At 36.5% G+C, this 16494-nt stretch overlaps 1 protein-coding gene across 13 annotated transcripts in view; it reads left to right on the forward strand.

Moving 5' to 3' along the window:
- zmiz1a (zinc finger, MIZ-type containing 1a) overlaps window positions 1-16438 on the forward strand; it is a 249704-nt gene extending 233266 nt beyond the window's left edge. For 6 of the 13 annotated variants that reach the window (XM_087278069.1, XM_087278071.1, XM_087278075.1 and 3 more), the window contains 12 exons: window positions 1120-1188; window positions 1311-1479; window positions 1821-1962; window positions 3940-4150; window positions 4387-4492; window positions 4599-4759; window positions 7246-7313; window positions 7415-7483; window positions 7605-7855; window positions 8099-8265; window positions 10583-10840; window positions 13620-16438. In XM_087278069.1, the coding sequence (XP_087134195.1) occupies window positions 1120-1188; window positions 1311-1479; window positions 1821-1962; window positions 3940-4150; window positions 4387-4492; window positions 4599-4759; window positions 7246-7313; window positions 7415-7483; window positions 7605-7855; window positions 8099-8265; window positions 10583-10840; window positions 13620-13727 (1779 nt within the window). In that variant the 3' untranslated portion in view covers window positions 13728-16438. 13 annotated transcript variants of the gene reach the window in all.
- Window positions 16439-16494: the final 56 nt, after the last annotated feature.

Genomic DNA, 16494 nt, shown 5'->3' on the forward strand with positions numbered 1-16494 from the left:
TGATGATGATGATGATAATGATGTTACTTTGACTTTGCATGGCTATGAAGCAGAAAGGAGAAATAATGAGTTGAATAATTGAGGGAGGAAGACTTTATAACATTAATTCCCTGCCATGTATCGGATGTAAGACAACAGATAATTCTATAATTTAGGTTTATTTATAAACTAATTTCAAGAGGATTGCTTGCAGCTGGTCTCGCAATATCCAATTCAACATTCACCAATTAGACATTTGCTAAGCCACTATAAATAGCTTAAGTTCCATATAACAGCCATCTTCGTTTTGAAAAATCCCCCCTTCTACCCCTACTCCTCCTTCTTTCCTAGATAGGTGGCACAGAGGCCCAATGGTTAACATTGTTGCCTCACAGCAGGAACGTTGTTGGTTCTAGTTCTTACCAGGCCAATCGACATTTCTGTGTGGTGTTTACACGTTCTCCCTGTGCTCACATGAGTTTCCCCCTGGTTCCCCAGTTTCCTCCCACCGTCCAACACATGCAACTTAAGCTAATTAACTAAGGGAGTTCTCGAGATCTACCTGAGCTCAATCTCCTCTCTTGCCTTGCAAACGGTAGGGAGCCCCAGGCTCAAAAATCTTATGAGCTCAGGACTCTCTACCAGGACAACATGCCACACAAGCTTTATAATCAATCATCAGCTAAGTGTGAACTCTTGAAAAAAATTTTTTTTTTTTTGTATTCTATAGAACTGTCATAATTAATTTTCATGCAAAAGTCTTGGAATATTATTTCAATTGTGTCTTTACATTGTTTTTCAGTTACATTTAAGATAGATTTTTGTTATTTTTTTAGAATAATAGTTAAATAATAATAATATTAATAACAATAATAATAAACAAATTGTCATATTTAGTGAAAATAAATAAATCTATTTAAATGAATGTATAATAGTTATTTTAAATGTATATGTTTAAAATATATATTTAAATATATTAAATATATATAAAATCAACCACATAGTGTCTTTATTTCTTGGGGGATGGGTGAAGGGGGATGTTTGATATTTAAACTAGAACCACCACTGAATGTACTTGTACTGTCATTAGCAACTATCTTGGAATCTTGTTTACATTCTCTCTGCTCATTTCAATTTCAGCAAGAGCCGTTTAATGGTCAGAACAACAATTTCTCTGGAGGTGGTTATGGCTATAGTCAAGGAAATGGGGTAGGTGGTGAAAACATTATTTGCTCAGTATGCTTATTTTCCATTGGTAATAATACAGTATGTTCAAGTTCAGAAAATACGTAGCAGTTGTATTTAGTAATGGTGTGTCTCTTTGTCTGAAGCCTCCTCGGCAGGTGGTGAACTACCCACACTCGCCCGTTCCTGGAAACCCCACACCGCCCATGACCCCAGGAAGTAGTATCCCTCCATACCTGTCACCCAGTCAGGACGTCAAGCCCCCGTTTCCTCCAGACATGAAGCCAAACATGACGTCTCTGCCTCCGCCTCCAAGTGAGTCCCTCAAAAGGATCGACACTGTAACCGTTTCATTGCATTGATCTCCACTCTGTCCGTATTACAAGCCCGGTCACAGTCTATCAGAATAAACCAGCGAAACCCCCTTTGATCCGCCACCTGCAGCTGAGAGGGGGAGAAAAGTCCCATTGCACATTTATCTGTGATTCATGCATTTTTCACATCCACTCAGAGCTCATTCATAATATATGTGCTTCGGTGGGAAAGGGTGAAACTAGGTGAAGTGAGAGCCAAACTTGAAAGCCTCCTGCACATTGATACTGTAGTCTACATGAGAAGATTAGGAATTCATCTAATCTCAATATTTGTTTCTGTAGACAATCCCAATGAGGAGCTTCGACTGACTTTCCCCGTGAGGGATGGAGTGGTGCTGGAGCCTTTCAGATTAGAGCACAACCTGGCCGTCAGTAACCATGTCTTCCATCTGCGGCCCTCCGTCCACCAGACGCTCATGTGGAGGTATGCAGTGTTTACATGTTAAAAGATTTTATCGACTATATTTGAATATGTACAGTAAAGTCAGAATTATTAGCCCTCCTGAATTGTTAGCCTCCTGTATATTTTCCCCAATTTCTGTTAAACGGAAAGAAGATGTTTTCAACACATTTCTAAACATAATAGTTCTAAACTCATTTCTAATAATGGATTTCTTTTATCTTTGCCATGATGACAGTACATAATATTTTACTAAATAGTTTTCAAGATGCTAGTATTCAGCTTACAGTGCAATTTAAACGCTTAACTGAGTTAATTGGACAAGTTAGGGTAATTTGGTAAGTCATTGTAGGGGGCTAATAATTCTGACCTTAAAATGTTTTTTAAAAAATGAAAAACTGATTTTATTCTAGCCAAAATAAAACAAACAAGACTTTCTCCAGAAGAAAAAATATTATAGTAATTGCTTGCTTGCTCTGTTTAACAATTTGTGAAGAAAAAAATTCACGAGGGCTAATAATTTCGACTTCAGCTGTACATAGCATGTAGCATGGTACATATAGCACATCACACTGATTTTTTTTGACAATAAAGACTTCAGTTTCTTTTGTTGTTCTTTTGCCCACACTTGTGAATTTATGGATGACCATACTCATGCTCATATTTTTATAAAGAATTAGACAATTTAAACAACAGAGTTAATTTCTAATACTTTTTTAAAAAATGTTTTACTGTCTGTTTTGACCAGCTTATTACATTTTTACTGAATAAACATATTTGAGTTCAGATGCATAAACCTTTTAAGTGCCATTTGAATTTTTATTCCAAAATTAGCATTTTCCTCAGCCTCCTGTGTTTATGCTCAGTTATTTCACTTTAAAGGCAATGAAAAAACATCATTCTTTTTCATAAAAATGAAATGACTGAACCTACACACAGAAGCCTGAGAAAAAATATCATTTTAGAAGAAAATGTCAGATGACACCTAAAGGTTTTTGCATCTGAACTTAAATAACATACTTTTAAATAATTTTCTGTAACATGTTAATAAATTTGGTGACTTTATTTTGATGGTCTGTTTGTTGAATTGAAGTTGCATTGCATCTGCATGCCAACTAATCCTTATTAGATTATTAGTAGACTGTTAGGTTGGGGTTAGGTTTAGTGTAAGTTGACATGTACTTGCAAAGTTTCTTATTAGTTAGTTAAATGTCTGTTGAAGAAGCAATATCAGCAGATATTAAGCATACAGTCTACTAATACTCAAATGGACCATCAAAATAAAGTGTTACCTTAAATTTTATATACACTATCTTAATACTTTAGTCTCTGTTTACTTTAAATAAATGCAATATTGTAGTGCAAACATTGCAAAAAACAACAACAAAACATACAACTTTGTGTTTCACTGAAGAAAGTCACAACATCATAGACTACTAACTACATTTCATGTAATTTTGAGCGTTTCATTTTTAATTTGTCATCTTCAACTGTAGTTTGGCACTTTCACTTTCAATCTGGAACATTTCATGCATGTCTCCAGTGACAAACGAGATATTGAATGAGAGTATGAACTGCAGGAAGAAAGTTGATTTGATGGAATATGATACCACACGCCGTATGGGCAAAAAACGCAGCATTTTGCTATATAGGTGTCTCGAGTCCTTCACTGCAGAGAATAGTGTCAACAGTGTTTGAAATATCCTGTCACAAAGCGCGCCGAAAAGTCCTACATAATGGTAATAGTTTGATAGCTGCATTTACATGTCTGTGCTGCACTTCAATAATACGACTAAAGTCCGCAAACTCCACATGTCTTCATCTGATTTCTTTTTAAATCAATTATGACCTTAATCAGAATAAATTAATCAAAAAATGCTGTTTACATGGTAGACTCCTTATCAGAGTATTGTCTTAATCGCTTTAAAATTGGATTATTGGTGTCCATGTAAACATACTCAATGAATGAACATTAAATAAAATTTTCCCCATATCCTACAGATCTGATCTGGAGCTGCAGTTTAAATGCTATCATCACGAGGACCGACAAATGAACACCAACTGGCCCGCATCCGTCCAAGTCAGCGTGAACGCCACACCACTCACCATCGAGAGGGGCGACAATAAAACATCGCACAAACCCCTGCACCTAAAGCACGTTTGTCAACCTGGGAGAAACACCATCCAGATCACCGTCACAGCCTGTTGTTGTGTGAGTATTCAATAATGTATAGTCTGCCATTTAACAGCCGTGTCAGAGAGCTGTTATACAGTGTGTGATACCAAATCAGATAACGCTGATTTGAAGCGGCTTCTGTTCTGTTCTACATTTGCTGGTATCAGTTTTATGCTTCCCCTGTCTGAAAGCCGAACGGCGCAGATAGTGTATCATGTGATGGATATTCTGTGGTGAAGACCTGTTGTTTGACGATGGTGGTCTTGTTGCAGTCACACTTGTTCGTGCTTCAGCTGGTGCACAGGCCGTCGGTCAGATCAGTCCTGCAGGGGCTCCTGAAGAAGAGGCTTCTTCCCGCTGAACACTGCATTACTAAAAGTAAGTAGACGCTGTGTTCTTTGGGAGCCGCTGATGTCTGTCACTCTGCATTATCTTCTTCATCAACCTCTAATCTTTACAATGTCTGCTGTCTGTTTTGCTGCAGTTAAAAGAAACTTCAGTAGTGTAGCAGCGTCCACTGGGAACGCCACGCTTAATGGAGAGGATGGAGTAGAGCAGACAGCCATCAAAGTGTCCCTCAAGTGTCCAATCACATTCCGACGGATCCAGCTTCCTGCCAGGGGACACGACTGTAAACATGTGCAGGTATGCATTGCTGAAGCTCATCTAAAATTGGGGGAAATCTGAGGGTAGATTTTCTGTGAAAATGATACATTGAGATTATTTTTTTTTGTAAGCCTAATCTTTTAGAAACTAAAATATGGAACGAAAATATGAAAACTTGATTTTTAGTTTAGGCTTTTTTGGATCATTCAAAGGCATATTTGTATGTTTTCAGTTATTTGACTTATGACGGTATATGCTCATATGAAGGTTAAAAAAGATTATTATAGAATTTATTAATAAGTTATTAAAAGTTGTCCAATCTTTTTTTGTCATATTTATGCAAAAAATGAAAATGTACTTACTTTTTGCTCACCCTCAAGTGGTTACAAACTTTTTTTTTCTGTGTTTCTTTCTTCTGTTGAACACAAAGGAAGATATTTTGAAGAAAGCTGAAACCCTGTAACCATTAAAGTCAATTATAAGATAAACAAATAGTATGGAGGTCATTTGTTACAGTTTTTTACTTCAAAACATCCTCCGTGTTCAATCACTGAAAAAAATAAGGGAAGTTTATTTATAAACTTATTTCAGAGGATCACATGCTTATGATTGACCACAGCTGGTCCCGCATTAGCTAACACATGATTCACCAATCAGATTACTTTTAGCTCACTATAAATAACTAGAGTTTCTTAGCTCAGTCATCTTTAGCTGTGTCCCTAACCATACACTATGCACTCATGCACTATGTACTTATACACTTACACACTCAACAGCATAGTACATAGTGTCGTCCCAAATGGAGCACTAATGTTTTTTTACTAAGCGGAAACTTAAACCGTTACCCTGATGACATTTGCCGGTTGCCAAATCAGTGAAATAAATGACAAAACTATCAAGTAATACCTGCAATGAGTAGAACCGCATTCACCATCGGGAGGGGCTATAGTCACTCTCGTAGGAGAATTTTGCTTTCTCAATCCAAGATAAATAAAGTTATACAACATGTGCGCCCAATAGCTCCGCCCCTTCCGCTACGTGAGCAAAACTGCAGTCGTTGAGTGCGTGAAGTGTCCATCATTACACACTTCATTTTACCTGTTGAATGAGTGCATCATCCAGGTAATAAAAGTACACTTATTATTTTTAGAGTTTTCACTGTGGACGCACTACTTACAATCTTTATACTACAAAATGGTGTACAATAGTGCATAAGTATGCGATTTGGGATGCACATTTTGTCTTAAAGAATCCACCCCTCTTCCTCCTTTTTCCTTAATTGGGTGGCACGGCAGCCCAGTGGATAGTACTGTTGCCTCAAAGCAAGAATGTCACTGGTTCAAGTACCTAACCGGCCAATTGATGCCAGTTCTGTGTGGAGTTTACATGTTCTCCCTGCGCTTGCATGGGTTTCCCCCAGGTTCTGTTTCCTCCCACAATCCAAAGACATGCAACATAAGTGAGCAGGGGAGTTCTCGAGAGCTACCTGAGCTCAAACTCCCCTCTCGTCCTGCAAACAGCAGGAAGCCATGAGCTCGAGGACCTTATGAGCTCATGGCTCTCTCTTGGGACAGCATGGCAAACACATGCTTTATAAACAATCATCAGCTTAGTGTAACCTCTTGAAACTGGGTATAGGAACAAGTAAAAGATGAGTAAAGGATGACAGAATTCAAATGTTTAAATATTAGTATATTAATCAAATAATATTAATCACATAAGAATATAAACAAATATGAACTTTTATATGTGAAAGATTGATTAAAAATTTGTGTGGTTTAAGATTGTAATAATTACCAAATCCTATATGACCATGGTGTATTAGATTGTAATGTGTTAGTTTGTTTTTAAATAATTTAATTGCATTTACCTGTTTATATGATTCTATATTCTTTTTTATATTTCTATAGTTTAATTTTCGCCTATATACTGTATGTTTATTATGGCAAATTATGTTGGAACTAGTTCAGTGGTTCCCAAAGTGGGGGTCATAGAACAATGAAGGGGGGGTCGCTTGATGATTCCAAAAAAATCTAATTAATTAAATTAATTAATAATGATTCTACTTTCTTTTTTTTCTATTGGCTTGTGACCCTTGGGGTGATTATATAATATTAAAGATGCAGAAATAGTGTCAGATGAAGCAGATTGATTTTTTGGCACCAGGTTAAACTTTTTGGCACATTTACAGCACTCACATACATAAAAAATTAAACAAAGAATAGACTTGGGCCTATTGGTGTGTGTGCACCATTGCATACAAGGTTTCTATACTTACAGTATAACCACCTCAGAGGATATTGGTGGTCGCAAGTCACTGGTATTGTTATTTTGGGGGTCAAAGGCTGAAAAGTTTGGGAACCCCTGCTTTAGTTGACCTGTATTTATTATTCTAAACATTAAAGTTAACAGTTTATGTGCGTTTAATATGATTTTAATTTATATAAAATATTTTTATGTCTGATTTCTATATCTGTTACTTTGCATTAAGTTTTATTAACATTTGAGGTCATTTTCTGCTGCAGTGCTTTGACTTGGAGTCGTATCTGCAGCTGAACTGTGAGAGAGGAACGTGGCGATGTCCTGTATGCAAGTACGTGGCAAACTACAACCAGAATTGTGTTGTGCAGCCGAATAAATGTGATTCGATGTTCATCTTGGCCGTCTGTTTTATACGTTTCTGTCTGTCCCCAGTAAAACAGCGTTATTGGAAGGCCTGGAGGTGGATCAGTACATGTGGGGAATTCTCAATGCCATTCAAAAGTAAGTTTATTATTCACGCAATTTTGTTTTTGCGAGATCTATAAAAATGCACGCGAGACATGATTGTTCAATCATAAGCATCCTGAAATTCACAGTCATAAATGTTGTCCCATTCTTGCAGTTCGGAGTTTGAAGAGGTCAACATCGATCCTACGTGTAGTTGGAGGCCGGTTCCCATAAAGTCGGACATTCATATAAAGGAGGACCCAGATGGCCCTCTGGCCAAACGTTTCAAAACCATGAGTCCCAGTCAAATGATCATGCCTAATGTGATGGATATGATCGCCCAGCTGGGTCCCGGCCCTTCGCCCTACACCCCACTCCCCCCACAGCATGGAGGAAACAATGGAGAATATGGGGGCCAAGGTAGAGGTCAGCTCCCAATCAGTGCTCTTTCTTCTTTGCCTGCCTTATAAAATACTCCTTAGTGTTTTACAAGCTCCTTTGTTCAAGCACGTTTAATTTTTTCCTCTGCAGTCATAAGAACAGTCAGAAGAGCTTAATGCTTGTGAGCTTTTAATGGGCTGATTTGCCGTCCAAGCTGTCTAAATCTCTTTGTCTCTGCATTGCTGAGGTCATCGCTCCTCATTGCTGTTTCTCTGTTTTGTGCATCAGGCAATAGTTACCAGGGCCATGGAAACTTTGACTTTCCCCACAGTAACTCTGGTGGCGGAGCTCCCATGAATGACTTCATGCACGGACCCCAGCTCTCACATCCACCAGACGTGCCCAACAGCCTCATGGGTCCCGACAAGCCCCTCGCCCATGGCATGCCTGATACGGTAGGTCACATCAAGCAACAAGCATCAATATTCGACTTGGGTTGGGTGTCATTTGTTTGCATTTATGATTCCAGTAGCAAAGCTATCTGCTTGTTAAGTGTGTCCACGCGAAACAGCTTCCAGGTTAAATCACTCTATCAAACTGTATGGGGAGACTTAATAATAACAAATTTGTAATAACAAACATTTACAAAGCGATTTATTACTTTTGAAAATCATGATCGCATTATATATATATATACATGCCTAATATCAGAGAGCCAGAAAGTGATTCATTTTTTATAAATTGTTTAAAATTTGGTATTCGTGATGCAGCAAGTCCAGAGACTGTGGTGAACAGGATGATTTTATATCAAATTAACTTTAATGTGTGATCGGGCTATAAAAGTGACCATAAACAAATATTTTCTCAAGTCAAATGAGTAGTGGCTTGGACCCGGAAACAGTATTCCATACGTCATCAATACGTCATGAGTTAACAAGTGGATAGTTTTAAAACGATACCAGTGCTTTTAAAAAAAAAAAGATTTACAGAATGATGGCATTTTAATGAAATAAATATAATTACATATAAACATAAATAAGTAAAATATAAAATATGTAACAATATAATGCAAGTTCAGAGTATTCCTAAAATATTTTAGTTTATACAAAACTAACTTTACTACAATAATTTATGATTAATTACAGGACTAATAAAAGAAAAGTAGCTGGGATCTTAGTTTGCTACAAAGCTGGCTCAAATTTAGAATTATTATGCAGAAAAAGTCCCATTTTTTCATTCTGTGCAAGAAAATGCACAAAAAGATAATATTATAGGGTTTGTTTCCATTATGTTGGTTACAGCTGCTTAAGGTAATGTTTTTTTGTTGTTATTTGAAACCTGAAAAGCAATAAAACCCATAAATGAATAGTTAATTTTACTGTTAAAAACACATTAGCAATAATGTGTAGCACATACATATCTGATTATACAATGTTTCTCGATTTTCTTTGACACCAGGGGCTCGCATTATCCACAGAAATATTTAAAGGCTCCAGTTGGCTTACTGGAGAATGTTTTTTATTAATAGTTGTACACACATTTCCTATCTCACAATATTTTTGAGCTCTGCATAATCAGGCCTATCTCATTAGGAAACAATTTATATTCTCATGTAAAATATGTTTTCCATATTGTTAAACGAAAGTGGCTAATTCGTATAAATTCATCTTTTAGTTGGGATAAAAATTAGGGCTGGATAATTAATCAAAGTAGTCAAAATCAACATTCAGAAACTATAATCAAATTTTCCAGGTCATTTTTTTCAATTACTTTCCCTACCATGTGTGGAGTCATGTGACCCTGCTCTGTTAAGGCTGAATTATACTTATTATATTATGATTTATTCTTATTATTAATTTATACATTCATTCTTTTCGGCTCAGTCCCTTTATTGATCAAGGGTTGCCACAACGGAATCAACCGCCAACTTATCCAGCATATGTTTTACGCAGCGGATGCCCTTCCAGCTGTAACCCATCACCAATAACACCCATACACCTCATTCACACACATTTACTACTCACAATTTAGCTTACCAATTCACCTATAGGGCATGTCTTTGGATAGTGGGGGAAACTGAATCACTCGATGGAAACCCACATGAACACAAGAAGAACATGCAAACTGTTTGATGTTAAATAAATGAATAATGTAAATAAATAAAAATGTTTAATAAATATTCATAGATAGTAGATAGTGTGTGTTTACTTCAGTTATTTTAAAATCAAGTAATGCACCCTACGTTTAAAAATCTCTCACTTGTAATATGTGAGCAGATTTACAGAAGAAAATTTGTCAGTAAACTATGGGGACAAAAACATAAATTAAACAAAAAAATAATAATCGTACATTAATCATGATAGAGTTAAAATGTTCAATTAATCAAGATCTTGATTTGATTCGACCTAATGAAAATGTGTGATTTCTAAAAGCCCAACACTAAAGCCAACCGTCGTTGTGAGATGAACAAATCATACTAAAATGTACAAAGATTTTTCAAGTTCATACGAATTAACCACTTTAACAGGAAATGTGTTCATCAATAAAAGGGAAAAAACATTTGAAAAAGTCTGACAATCCCCTGGCTAGGTTAAAAAGAAAGTATATAAACAATTATGAAATCCTCTGAGGGTGTGTGGGTGTGTGTGTGTGTGTGTGAGTGCTGTGGAATCATCTGCATGGCACTCGTCCCGCTGTGTGTGTGTTGCCTGTCACTTGATCTCCCTCAGCAGTAGAGCTCCACCTTACCGCTCCTCTGTCCTCCCTTCGCAGATGCCTCATCCTGTGAGCGCTGATCAATCCCATGCTTCCATGCAGCCAGGCATGCACGCGTCCCCCCACCCCAACAGCCAATCAGCTCAGCCATTGCATCACAGCGGCCCCCCATCATCCCAGCCCCCTCGCCAGCCCCCGTCCCAACAGCAGCCCAGCCAAAACACTCACCCGCATCCCGACATGAGCTTCAACCCCTCCGCCGATGGCCAGCCTGGTGGACAGGGGCCCGCAGACATGCCTGAGCCTTCTCTGGACGTGAGTATGGTTTCTGGATCACGCGCTACTAACATTTCTTGCTCAATCATGCGAGCGTCTCGCTTTCCTCATGATTCAAAGCTCTACGTGTTTCCTAGATATTCTGATTTAAGGAATGTTCCAGATATAGCAAAGGTGGTGGAAGCATATTTAGCACAATGTTGACTACCACAAAACAATTTAACTTTCACTTTGTAAAGTTATATCTAGGGTTATATGGGATGTCCAGCTTTGACAACTTCAAAGTTCACCCCAAAATGAAAATTGTCATCATCTTTGAAACACACATAAATTTTGTAATAAAATCTGAAAGATTTCTGTCGCACCATTGAAAATCTGTTGAAAACTCTGGCACTTCAAAACATCAGAATGTATTAAGCGATTTCATCCACATATTCTAAAGATATGCAGTTTAACCATCAAGCAGGGTTTCATCATTAAAAATCAATGAGGTTAATACTCGTGACATCAGCACATTTGGGCTTTCTCATCAAACAATGAGATTTTGTGCTCACATATGTTCATGGATGCAATAAGATTTGATCATCATATAAAATGATTGGGTAACACTTTATTTTGATGGTCCTTATTGCACAGTTTGTTGACTAAAAGTTGCATTGCAACAATATGCCAATCACTTCTGATTTGAGTATTAAAAGACTGGGAGCTTAATATCTGCTGATATTGCTCCTTCAACAGACATTTAACTGGCTATAAGAAACTTTGCAAGTACATGTCAACTTACAATAATCCCAACCCTAATCTAACAGTCTACTTACAGTATAATCTATTTCAGAATTAGTTGACATCTAAATGCAGTGTAACTTAAATTCAACAAAATGTGTTAAAGGGACCATCAAAATAAAGTGATACCAATGATTGTTTTTCTTCCAGAGACTTGATTTGACGTGGATTCATATCGATTTATTTTATGATGCTTTACCACATGGGAGTTCAATCTTTTAGATGCAGCAGACCCCCAAATATGACCATTCCATGAGAGATCCCTATCAAAATGTACAAAGTATCTACTGTATATGGTTCCAAATGCCATTTGTTGCATTATTGCTTTTTATGGTAACACTTTATTACACACTATGAATAATTATTTAACATTAGCATATAGTTAATTTATTATTTGTTAAGCATTAACTTTATATTAATAGACGTTAGTAAGCAGTTTTTAAGCACAGCTACAAATGCTGTATACTTAACTTGATGATTGTGTTTTTATACTTTATCACTTGTTAATTGTTCATTATTAAATGAAGTTTTGCAGTATTTACAAACCATTTGTATTTAAGAGTAGTTGGTGACTTAGAATCGTTCAGAATGAGTTTGTTAATGATTAATAAACGATTCAAATCAGCATTTATTTATTTTATTATTCAGGCATATGGTAATGGTTATTATGTATGTTAGTAAGTGCTTTATTGACTTAACTTCATCCAGTTTTGTGACCTAATCTAAAGTGAGGACTATTTATGCTGCCTGATAAATGACAATTAAAGGCTCAGTATTAAATTAACAATAAATGTTAACAATCTTATCTAAAAAAAGATGATGGTAAACTTTAAACATTGCCCAATAACAGGAGTGTCAAAATACAATTAGGATTAATTGCAATTGAATAAAATTGGATAAAACAACAAGTATATAATAATTTAACAAGATATTATGATACAGCGTTTTAAAGTTATTTAGCAAAGTTTAAACTGTACTGTAACTTTATTTGTAGTTAATATTGCAAAGATTTATTTTCAATTAATAGTTTCATTTGTGTATCTTCAAATGATTAGAAATTAATAAACTAATTTATTTTCTTCTTTCCTGTTTAGAATATAACTGAGCCTTTAATTGTCTCTTACCATATGAGGGATTTATAAAGCATATATAGTCCTCACTTTAGATTAGGTCACAAAACTGGATGAAGTTGGCTTAATAAAGCATTAACATACAAATAACCATTATTATATGCCTGAATAATAAGATGTATGAATGTTAATTTAAATAGTTTATTAATCATTTACTTACTCATTCTGAATGATCTTAAAATAGCACCAACTATTTTTAAATAACTAGTTTGTAAATACTGCAATACGTAATGACAAAATAATCATTAGCAATGTATGAACTTACAGTCATTAAACACCTTTTAAATGTGCTTTTGAGTCTAGAATACAGCATTTGTAGCTAAACTTCTAAACAACTTATTAACGTCTGAAAATGCTTAACAGATAATGTATTCACTATTTGTTAATGCTTATTAAATGATTAATAGTGTGTAGTTATTATAAAGTCCTACCGGACCCTCTAACACTCCCATGTGACCCCAGTTTTATTCCTGCTTTGACAAGCATTTTAAGTGTCCTTTTATTTAGAGAATAGGCTTGAAGTAGAGGGACAAAAATCACTCATCATGTTCCAATGATTAAAGTCTTATGGGTTTGGAGCAACCTGAGAGTGAGTAAATCATGACAGCACATTTGTTTTTATGTGAACAAACCCTAAAACAACTGTTTAAATGAATATTTAAACATCTTTACAGCTTAAATAACACCAAGCCTTTGACAGGTTTAATGTGGACAGTTATTAGATGCATAAAAAGTAGTTGTCCCTCATCCATTCTAACTATAATCTTGATTACAATGAGGAGTCTAAAGTATCTTTATTTGTGGCATAATACTGTTGTATGAGCTCAACTTACATTGAACCCAACATATCCCTACTCTTGTGAGTTTTCTAGATGCTAAACATCTGTCTGTCCTATCCTCCGCAGCTTCTTCCAGAACTGGCGAACCCAGACGAGCTGCTGTCATACTTAGACCCTCCAGACCTTCCGAGCAGCAGCAACGACGATCTGCTTTCCCTCTTTGAGAACAACTGACTTCCTCTAGTCGGCCTTTTCCCACAGGCCCTTGGATAGTTTGGCTGTCAGGAACGGAGAGGCACCTGAAGACTGACTCTGTACTTTGCAAACAGGAAACAGCCATCCTTTTGCCTCTTCCTCGTGTAAATAATCTCACTCTTTTACAAGCAACCTTTTCCACGCTTATATGGCAGCCATGTTGGTTGGCACTAAAGTGATATCTTTCAATACTATTGGAAATACATGTGCAGCTATAATCAGTTCATACGAATGCGTCACACAGAACTGCGTGTGCGCTCACTAGGAAAGTATTGTAGCATTTTTAATTCAGATTTTTTTCCTTTTGTGAAAAGAAGACCTGAATAGAAAGCAGATATATAAATATATAAATATATATATTTCTTCCTGTACCGGCCTCTGTGTGTCCGCAATCTCTTGAAGGTCTGTTCTTCCAAGCTCTTACCACCACGGCTTCCCAAATCCTCGTCCGCTGGATGTCCACACTGTTCGTCTGTCCATCTCCATCATATACAAAAAAAAAAAACAAACAAAAAAAAAGCACAAGAGAATGCGTCAAACTGCACCTAGAAGCTTGTAAAGGAGACAACAAAAGGGAAGAAAAGCTCACCTCTCGACCACAGGAACCATTTTAATCCTCCCATCCCAGAGACTAGCGATGGGAGTCCTGCGAAAAGTCGCTCACGCCGCAGGACGATGCGATTCATATGTCCAGCACTTTCAGACATATGTGTCATGTTTCCTTCTCGAGACAGGATCGCAAACGTTTCTGTATCCACAACATCTTCCGACAGATTGGACTCTCCACATTGGCGGTCGCAGTAAAAGAAGAAAGCAGTTGGCTTTTGGAAGGGTAGTCAGTCAGTTTTGTGTCATCTCGTCTTCTCTGTCATGCATGAGGCTTGGTCAATTTAGGCTCTCAGTGTACCGTTTGCACCCCACAAACTGCATATGATGTTAAAACACTCAGTTGCCAATCTCCTTTTATTTTAGTTCTCGTTTTAATTCAGCCTTTTATTCATGAACTGTCATGGTAACGTTTTATTTTATAATGCACAATATATTGTTCATATAATTGTGTTTTCTTTGTACAAAATATGTACATTTTATTCTCAAGATGTCCATAGATTACCAAAGTTATGCACCCTGATTTGAGAAGGTGGCCCAAAGCGGTTTTAAAGAGACCATTTCCCAATTGAATTAGATTGAAATGTGTAATTTGTCCCACTTTTATCATTTTGTTTACACGGTAATTCTACAGCAAACAATGAAGAAAGTGTTTTTAGGATGTCTTCTATACTGTATTTATAGATTGTACTTTTTAATTCATTTACATGATTAAGCTATCTCAACAACACCCATTGATGCATCAATCAGTGCTCTGTGAGTCCTTTTATAACAGCAGATCAGTCGATTTTCACAAAATGTTTATTTTTTCTGTATTTTCTTTGCTTTTAAATCAAAATGACCCTGGCAAATAGTTTCTCAGTATTTATGACATTATAATAATGACATTTCCATGATTTCTCAAAGACTATCGAAGAGCTACGATTGTTATCGATTATTAGTTTGGGATGCGTTTATCGGTTTTAAGTTATTTTGTATGAATTGCAATATTACGTTTCTAGTTTGTTTGTTTTCTTCTGTTCTTCTTGGTGTAGAATTATGTACAAAAGAAATGATGTTTGTCGTCGACAATTGAAACACTTGGAACTCCAGCAGGAAAATGTGGGTTCAAGTTCTATAGCGTTTGTCCTGTTGTTCACTTGTATATCCTTTTTCAAAGATGCACTGCCACATACTCGTTCCCACTTTGTAGACACAAATAGGCATAAACTGAACTTTAAACTGTGCTATCCATGTACAGTCGTTGAGGAGACAGTGGGCACCGAGGCAGGAACACAAAGCCTTGAACCAACTGGACTGTGTGAGTGTGTGTGTGTGTGTGTGTGTGTGTGTGAGCGTGTGTGAGTTTGTTCAGGGTTCGGAGAGGGTCGAAGGAAAAGGGGGGAAGGGGCACATTAGGGATGCATGTACATATGTAAATGATAAATAGAGACACGTTAACAGAAATGTATTCATTTTCCCCAGGGGAATGTGCATTGTGTATTTAGAATTTGTAAAGCTTGCATCCTCCCATCAGAATCTAAATTGGGTAAAATGAATCTGTGTTTGTTAGTGTCTGTGGAACCTCGAAGCATTTGTTCACTTTTGTAAAATACTCATCCCACATTGACTGAGGAATTCGGGGAGGGGAGATAAAAGAAAAAAAAAGACACATTTGTTTTACATTTGTGTAATATTTAGCTTATGTGTATTGCTCCATTTCTTGTGTACTTAATAAGGTGCTACAGAAGATGATGAAGAAAATCCTTTGGGGGGGAATTCAATTGGACAATAGGGACACAGGGGCCAGAAGCGGTTCCAAAAGATTGTAACCAAAATCCAGAGTTTGTACAATTTTGATATCACGATCAGGAAAATGTAAAACAAAAACAATGAGGTACAATCTTGAGGTGATTGGCACCAAACGTTGCAGTTGTCTTTGCTTGTACATTCTGTTGTACAATCATTTCATATTCTAAACTGGTCAGAAGAAAGAAAAAAAACAAAAAACTAATTGTGATTTTTAGTCTTGCAAAACTGTATGTAGTTAGATGCTGTGACATCCTAATATTTATCTAATAAATATGTATTCAGATGAAACAAGATTGCGGTTTTTCTGGTCTTTTATTAAGTGTGTGCTTCAATAGCTGCAAAAACCACA

This window comes from Danio rerio, chromosome 13 (assembly GCF_052040795.2).
Source record: "Danio rerio strain M-AB ecotype USA chromosome 13, GRCz13ab, whole genome shotgun sequence".
NCBI lineage: Eukaryota > Metazoa > Chordata > Actinopteri > Cypriniformes > Danionidae > Danio > Danio rerio.